The sequence below is a fragment of the Cynara cardunculus genome (assembly GCF_001531365.2).
Source record: "Cynara cardunculus var. scolymus isolate 2C chromosome LG 17, CcrdV1, whole genome shotgun sequence".
Lineage (NCBI taxonomy): Eukaryota > Viridiplantae > Streptophyta > Magnoliopsida > Asterales > Asteraceae > Cynara > Cynara cardunculus.
In genome coordinates, this window is record NC_037544.1 from 24,648,227 (window position 1) to 24,656,563 (window position 8,337).

An 8,337-nucleotide genomic window follows, 5' to 3' on the forward strand; every position below is an offset into this window, starting at 1 on the left:
CAATTTCCACACTCTCTTTCCACATGGCATAATTCGTCCCAGTCAGAGTAGGAATACCAGCAATTTGAGCAGATACATTATTAGCATTAGCAACTGTATATTAAACAAACAAATAACATGCTTAGCAACTATGTCATATCGGAGGAAAATACGTGCATGTATGACATAAATAATTTGAAACATTGGTGGGCCCATTAACAAAATACCTAACACAACATCAATATTTAATCTTTGGACTAAAATATTAACTTGTAAGTGGTACTCTCAACGTAGTAATCAAATATTGAAAATAAATCATGTCAAACAATACCCTTCCTTTGGGCCGGTCATTGCTTACATGGAAAACTTTATAACAATCACATATTTATTACCACATGTATATTAATTATCCAGCCAAATAACAATTTTCCTTTGGGCCAATCATTATTCGCATAAATTACAAATATACTCATCTTTATACCTTAAAATAAATTAATTTTCACAACAGAGGTTACTTTGGCAACTATATTATGTCAATCAATTTATTTTAAAATACAAGACAATTAAGTGCAAACATAATAAAACAGTTTGGATCTTGATATAATTTTACTCCATCGAAACTAATGTTTCAAACAATCTACACTTAATCTCAATGGGAAATATTATTTATTTCTTAATAGCCCAACTAACAAACAAAATCCTCCGAAAGCCATAACATAATCTTTATTGAACGAAAGAAATTATCTTAAACAAAAAAAAAACTTCTTTTCCGTTCACAACAACGAATAACAATAATAAAATATAACAATGGTAGTAATCAATTTCACCAAAAAAAAGGTACGTAATGAATACATAAGAATCCAATATATAATATTGTTCTAGACATATAAAAGATCCAGATTATGAATATCACAAAATATATATAAACAATTTATACAATATATGGCTGTCAAACTTGAGTTCTAGAGAAACGAAAAAAGGATAATAATCACGAATCTAAAGAACAATAAACGGCGGCAGAAATCTCAAACCGTTGATATCCATTAAAAAAATTCATCCATTGAAATTGTTTCACACGATTACTCTAATCCAAAAAAAAGTTTTGGATATTCATTCGAATCATTGGCGACAGAATAAAAAAACCTTTTAAATCCCCATAGCAAAACTATTCACCTCACGAAACAATTATACTACAAAAAACTAATTGTTTATAATAATTCAATGTGAAAACGTGGCTCTGATACCACTTGTTGAATCAAAGATTATCACAATGAATTATTAAGAACATATGAATAAGAACACACGTACCCGTCTTCATTAGTTAGGCTTGAGTATGAAACGTAGATCTGAAATTACGGCTTTCCTCAACGCAAAATCCTTGATGTTCTTCCAATGGGGAGAGAATGAACGTATTGATTTTGGTGTCTGGAAACCATACTAGTCGTCTTTATATAGAGTTGTAATTAGGGTTCCCATTAAACCCTAATTATAACCTAATGGGCTTCCTCTCATTAAGTTCATACCAAATTGGGTTCTAATGGGCTCTCTTTAATTAATCACATAATTAGTTCATTACTAAAATAGCGTAATATAATTATATAATAACATGTAAGCCCACAATTATTATTGGATTTATAAATAAATCCCAACAATTCAAACTTTTAACGAGCTACTCAGCCTCGAATTCGTTTATCTCGAGCTTGAGTCTATCTCGAACACGAACTAAATCTTGTTTGATATCAATATTTGACTCGGCTTGTTCAAAAGTTCAATTAAGTTTTTCGAGTTAAGCCGAACCGAACCACTAGAACACATACCTTTTTCGAGTCAAACATGTTCATATATTCTTAATACAATCAAAATATAATAATTACTAAGCTCCAGTCTCTAAAGTTGATCTCATGTATAATTTTTAACTCAAATTTGTTAAACAAGCACCAAGCTCGAATAATGAATATTTGAGCTCGAGCTTGAGCATTACTTTCGAAAAGTTATTCGAGCTGAAGTCTGATATTATTTTCTCGAGCCTAGCTCGAACAACCTACTATTCGACTCGACCTAGCTCGTTAACAACCCTAGCTCAGACTACATCCATTTGTGAGAATGTTATTACGCCTAACTATAGATAGATATTTGAGAGCGGTTAAGGTCGGATTGATTCGAGACCGATTGGTCAAGACTAGTTAAATAGACCGCTTACAAAGACGGAATGGAGCATATCCTTTAAGATAGGCATACCAATAATGATCTTTAGGGCATTTTACGCCATTTTTGTTATACTCAAATCCGACCCTTATCCATTATCTTTCATTTTAACTTGTTTACGAGATTGTAAGAAATGAACTTGTGCACCCTCCAATGACGTTAGGATACTTTCTACATTGGAGAGGAAGACAGGAACCAAGGCCGTCTGACTCTCAATCACATGTAACTGATGCTAAAAGATCACATATTATATTAGATGTTCTTGTGTTTCTTATTTTGACCTTAGAGGCAGGGTTTCATATAGTTGCCCTAATCAACCTTTTTTTTGTCCACATATCAAACACAAGAAAAATAGTTAATATATAACTAAAAAAAGAGTTTATATTGAAAAAAAATACATATTTTACAACCATCCTTGTTTTTTCTTCTTGAGACCGAAGCAATTGGAGGTTGTGATAGACTAGTTTACCAATTTTACCCATCTCCACATGTAATTATTCAAACAAAGCCTTTAATTGGTACAAACGAGGACTGTGTGAGGATAAAAAGTTAAAGTAAAAGAGTAAGAAGAGATCTAGCCTCTTGTTCACTTTTAATCTCACCCACTCCATAAATTGCATTTAATACAGAAATAGATCCGGCACATCTCGATGCATCTGATAAGTGTTGATCCTCAAATAAGATTGATCCAATGATGGAGAAGGATTCTCACTATAACTTTCATTCTCACCAGAACCTAACCCGTGAGTATTAATGGGCACATTTAAAGCATCTTCGATAAATTCTCAATAATTTCTTCATAATGGGGAATTTAAAGTTAAATAGGTTCAATACTAAATAGGTTCAATATATCAATAAATTTTATATGGAATAAGAATATATTCAACTTGATGAATAACCACATAATTCAACAACCAAACCAAACGAAACGAAATGAGTATATCCCACCAGGAGGTGGAGTTATTTACCAAAATTCAGAGAGCGGAAACAAGTGATATTTCTTTGACGAAAACTCCAAATGCAAAATATTCATGTAAGATGCTATGAAACACAATTATGAAAATCTACAAAAGGAATAATCAAGTATCCAAACATTGGATGAACGATAACGAATTAGAGATTCCATTTAGTCTTTGTGAGAGTAGGAATCAACAGGGGGGAGGAACTTGGCATATCGTTCTGACTTTGCGCCTGATTTGTGATCATAGTACTCAACAACCGCAGCTCCAGCTAATGCTGCCAGTGTGAGAGCCTGTGCATGCAACCTAGTAAATCAAAACAACCAACCAAAAGCAGCATTAAAATGGGACAATATTAAAAAAAATTTGCTCACTAAATGAAATAAAGGTTTTATCATGAACAATTCGGTGCTCTCCAGCTAGTCCAGGGTTATACAACTTCTACATCAGTCATATACAAATCGTCATCCCAATAGCACCGTAAATGTCTCCTGACATGTTCTAGTATATGAAATTCGTATGCAATCAAGTTTTTCATCGTCATCAACACTAAAAGAATGTGGAGCTGTAGTGATAATCTAACACTCTTCACTCTCTCATTAGAAGGCTCTAAAACAACAAAAGTAATATAATATGAGGATTAAACATCAGAGCAAGTAGACCCATAAAGCCTAAAGGATCTGGCATTATTAGAAGAGTTTTTCCCAATTATAAACCATAAAGTGACCCACATCCAATCTGACTTCACATGTAATATCATCAGCATAAAAGGTGAAACTGGCGAAATTTTCAACTAATTGGAGCCCATAAACTGAATTCTATTCTTCTATGTTCTTCCGTATTTGGGGAATATAAATTAAAAAGTCAGGCAATATCATCTTTTTATCATAATCTTGTAACAACCTGTTGAATTTCTACTTGCTGTGTAGAAAACTAGAAATGACGTTAGAGTTTACTTAAAGAAGGATATGATGTAGAAGATACTAGCTCACAAAGTAATTGTGTAGGCACTCAAACCAACATCAAATAATACCAAAAAAGATGGAACGCTAGAGGAGACTTGTAAAATACATATACACTTCATTCGATTGTTTCTTAGGTAACTTATATATATGTGACTCTGAGGGAAAAGAATCAAAAGATAGTTTTTTATAGACATTTCTAACTCGAGTGTTGGACTGAACGGATCATGGTGAGTTGAGCTTATGGGCATTAGAGACTCAACATCCATTTTAGATCAAGGTTTGACTTCTGGGAGGCCTTTTTGATTTATTTTGACAATCTGTAGATACATCTAAATCTGTACAAGTAAAAGTTTTGAAAAATATTTTGCTTCTAATTAAAGGTTTTTCATTGAAGACAACACTGATCATAGAACAACACAGAAATTCGATGTATGGGTGTCTCGGGTCCAACATATAAAATTGTTCTAGCACAGCCTCATAAAGCATCCCCATCTCTCCTTGCAGCTGCAAAGACTGGCTATGGACTAGTCATTTGGCTGGAGGACCACCAATAACAAATGGTGAACCACCTCAAGCAGTTGATAATAGCTATGGCCATATATTCAGTGCCAATCCAGTACATATTCCAGTTTCTGAGTCAGTTCAGATACATCAACCTTTAGATAACATGTATGGGAATCACCATCCAGAATTGCAGAAATTCTCAAGCATGGGAAGAGCAACTGATTCTAAACCAAAGGAGAAAAACTCGAGTCAACCAATTATAAGAACTTCAAGTCCACCCATTGGGATTCTAGAAAGTCAGATTAATTCAAACTCTCATCAACCAGGATATATGCAAGCTAAGTCAATTCAAGGACTCCCAGGAGCAAGCAATCTTACTCTCTTATTCCTAATGTTTCTTCAAGTGGATCAAACCCAATCACATTCCTGTTGGCCATGATTATTTGTGGAATACCAGCAATAACGTCACTAGCTACCAAGGCCATCATCCACAGTCAGTAAGGCCCAGTAATCCCTCAGGAACCCCCACACTTGCTCCAGGAAACTTCTTTTCACCTAATCCTCATCTTCGTACTCCTCATTTTATGCCTCCCATGCCTGATGGATACAGCACTACTTCTGCTTCCCTGACATATGTTCCTGATATTGGTAAGCTTAACTTTTCTCATAGCCCTGGAAGAGAACACATTCCTCCAATGAATCAACCATAGAGTGGACAGCTGAAACCAAATTCCATCGAATCTGCAAATCATGCTACTCAAACGGTCCAAAAATAGGATATAGTATGCCCAATAAGTCTCCGTTTTACAAGGATACTATGGACAAATATCCAGCTACTGGTCCAGACTTCCAACAGTCATCTTCTTCAGCATTGGACACACAAAGTGCTGCTGCTACTGGTTGTGGTGTGTGGGGCACACCAGGATGCCCAAAACCTTCAGAATATGTCCAAGGCCTTAAAGGGGTGATTTCACTTGCCTTGAGCACACCGAAAAAATGAAAAAATTATGCCTACTGAAGCAAACATAACTAATTGCATTTGTTATGGGAATCCCAAGCAACGCGATAATAATGTTAAGAAGGCCGTAGAGAGTGCCGTCAAGCAGCAGCTGGTAGTGAAACAGAATCTAGGTACACTGCCGTTTTTTGTTAGTAAGAATAAGAAATTATGGAAGTACAATTCGATGGTCTCTGGTCTCAACATGTTAGGTTATAGTATTGCTTTTTTGTATATGATAGCAATTAGTAAAGGAAATCTTTGTTTTTGTTCCCCGACTATGTAGTCAAATGTTTTACTTGGATCGTAAACAATTATGTTCACAAGCTAGAGCTGCAACACAATACTAGACGTTTAACATTTAGTGTAGCTCAATCGGCAAGGTCTTGGGTTTGCTTTTTACAGATCACTTGTTCAAGCCCCCGTAGGGTGATTGGAGGGTTTACCTAGCCATTAACTTCAGAGTCTTAAGGCTTTAGTTGAGGTGCGTACAGGATGCCTGGATACCCATGAATGACAATAATAGACTTTTGTCCTTGCTGACAGGAGAGATCAAGATATGTTAGAGAAAAACAAAAAACTCTCATATGCTCATATGAAGTTCGAAACTGTTGGAAGATCTTGATGAGCTGTGTTACATCAATGATTGTTTCTAATGGTATTTCCTATTTGTATGCCACAAACATTTTCAAGGACCAGATCCGGTACAAGACCAATTACATTTTGACCGGCTAAAAACTGGAAATGTTTAATGATCGGTTATAACCATATGGTCCCCATTTAATACAATAAGGAGGCAAATAGAGAATAGAGGGGATTCGAGATTGACATTTGGGGAAGTAGTGAAGAGAGATTTGCTTCAGCTGGCACAAGCCTAATGGATGGCCTTGCATAGTTGTGCTCATTCAGCCCCCACCTTTGGAATTTCAAGTCTTTATATTTGGTTTTAGGTTATGCTCGTTTTACAATTTCTTTTCATTCATCGTTAGCCTTCTGCAACTAGTCTAAGATAAAATGTTTTGTTACTGTTGTTGTATATACCAAGGGCAGGAGAACCAAGTCGTTTTATCAAAGATGTCCATTCATTCTTACTGGTCTGAAAAATGAATCAGACCATCAGTTTATGCTATGATATAACCGAATTAATCCAAAAGCCCCTCTATTATACTACCTGGGTACCTCCAACAATTAAACATTGGACAACAAGTGCAAGTGCAGCATACAGGTTATTATAGATTATTACCATATGCTCCATGCATCAAGGAACAAGGAAAGGTTACTTAATGTAAAAGGGGGTCAGGATGGTCCAACATAGATAACCCAACATGCAACATAGACAATCCATTCAATATCCATCTGATTAAGAACACGTAGACTTAAAAAAATGAGATAGCATGCTTGATAAAGCATGAGTTCTAATATCATAATTGTACTAACATAACCAGGGATCAAGATCAAGATAAATTTCCAACTCAACTCAAATTTGATTTCAATTGTAGAACCATGATATAAACAAAGCAAGAGACTAAAACGGCTATCACAAATCCTATTGAATTCAACTTCTGATTCAAAAATCAGTTTAGAATGAAAAGTTCCAACATAGATAAGCCAATATCCATTTGGTTAAGAACCAGAAGTACTAACATAATCAGGGACAACGATCATATGATTTTCCAACAAAACTCAAAATGGATTTAATTGTAGAACCATACTTTCAACAAAGTAAAGCAGATCAAATGGCTATCTCAAATCCTATTGAAATCAGCTTCTGATTTGAAAATCAATTTAGAATGAAAAATCCTAAGTGATTTGTAAGATGGAAATCGCCAGACGTACTAGTATTTTTAATAATCCTCTAATGTATAATATATTACCATCTTAAAGCGTATCAAAATTAGGGCAGAATTGATAAGAAACTAAGAAAACAACTTGTTATCGCTGTAATCGAAAATGACCAAAACCACAAGGTTAACTATTACTGAAAACAAGTATGATAAATGAATAATACCTTGCGTGAATGATCCTAACGCTGGTTTTCATGCCGGGCTGAGACCAATTGTAAGCGATCGATCCAGCAATACCGCTCAACCATAAAGTCCCTATCATTTCCCCAAACCCGACCCAAGAAAAATCATCAAATCTGCAATAAGAATGACAAGGAAAACACAAGAACATAATACAAATTACATAAGCGAAGAATGAAATTACCAACAGCGCGAAGCTTATGCTCAACGATCCATTCCCGCATGCTTTGAAAATTAGACTTAGCGTTAGAATCCGACATGTTTGCTGAGATTGTAAGATGGAAGGGAAAAGGTTGGAGATGGTAAGGAAAAAGGTTGGGGAAGGGGTATACGTAAATTAGTAAATAGAGGAAACCGAAAAGAAAGAGAAAAACGAATTTGGTACCTCCAACGAAACGGTGGGCGGGCGGGCGGGCAGATTTAAGAAATTAGTAAACTACAGTTTTGGTCCTTGTGGTTTACACTCAACTACAAATAACATCCCTAAATTTCGGTGGCCAAAAACCGGTCTCGGGCCGGTCCCAATCAGTCCTAACCTTTCTCATAACCAGCCATAACCAGTCCCAGCATAACCGGTCCCGGTTGAAAATGATAGGACCGGTCAAGGTACTTCATAATCGGTTATGGGCCGCCGGTCCCGTTCCCAACCGGTCCTAGCATTAAAAAATAAGATTTTTTTTTTATTTTTTTAATGATATATATCT

The 8,337-nt window shown here is 35.5% G+C and overlaps 1 protein-coding gene across 1 annotated transcript; it reads right to left on the bottom strand.

The window, feature by feature from the left end:
* Nucleotides 1–3,071: 3,071 nt before the first annotated feature.
* On the bottom strand, nt 3,072–7,973 carry LOC112500647. Its single transcript, XM_025104175.1, has 3 exons — nt 7,818–7,973; nt 7,618–7,708; nt 3,072–3,449 (listed from the first exon to the last, which is right to left on the bottom strand). Exons 1-3 carry the CDS (start codon nt 7,891–7,893, stop codon nt 3,311–3,313), a joined length of 306 nt encoding a protein of 101 aa, XP_024959943.1. The 5' UTR covers nt 7,894–7,973; the 3' UTR covers nt 3,072–3,310.
* Between the last annotated feature and the right edge of the window lie 364 nt (nt 7,974–8,337).

What these genes read in the sequence shown, in the direction of transcription:
- LOC112500647 (XM_025104175.1), bottom strand. Translation starts at nt 7,893, where the DNA reads ATGTCGGATTCTAACGCTAAGTCTAATTTTCAAAGCATGCGGGAATGG. An exon ending in GCATAAGCTTCGCGCTGTTG is followed by an intron (nt 7,709 to 7,817) that starts GTAATTTCATTC and finishes GGGAAATGATAG; the next exon opens with GGACTTTATGGTTGAGCGGT. An exon ending in GTTAGGATCATTCACGCAAG is followed by an intron (nt 3,450 to 7,617) that starts GTATTATTCATT and finishes TTGATTTACTAG; the next exon opens with GTTGCATGCACAGGCTCTCA.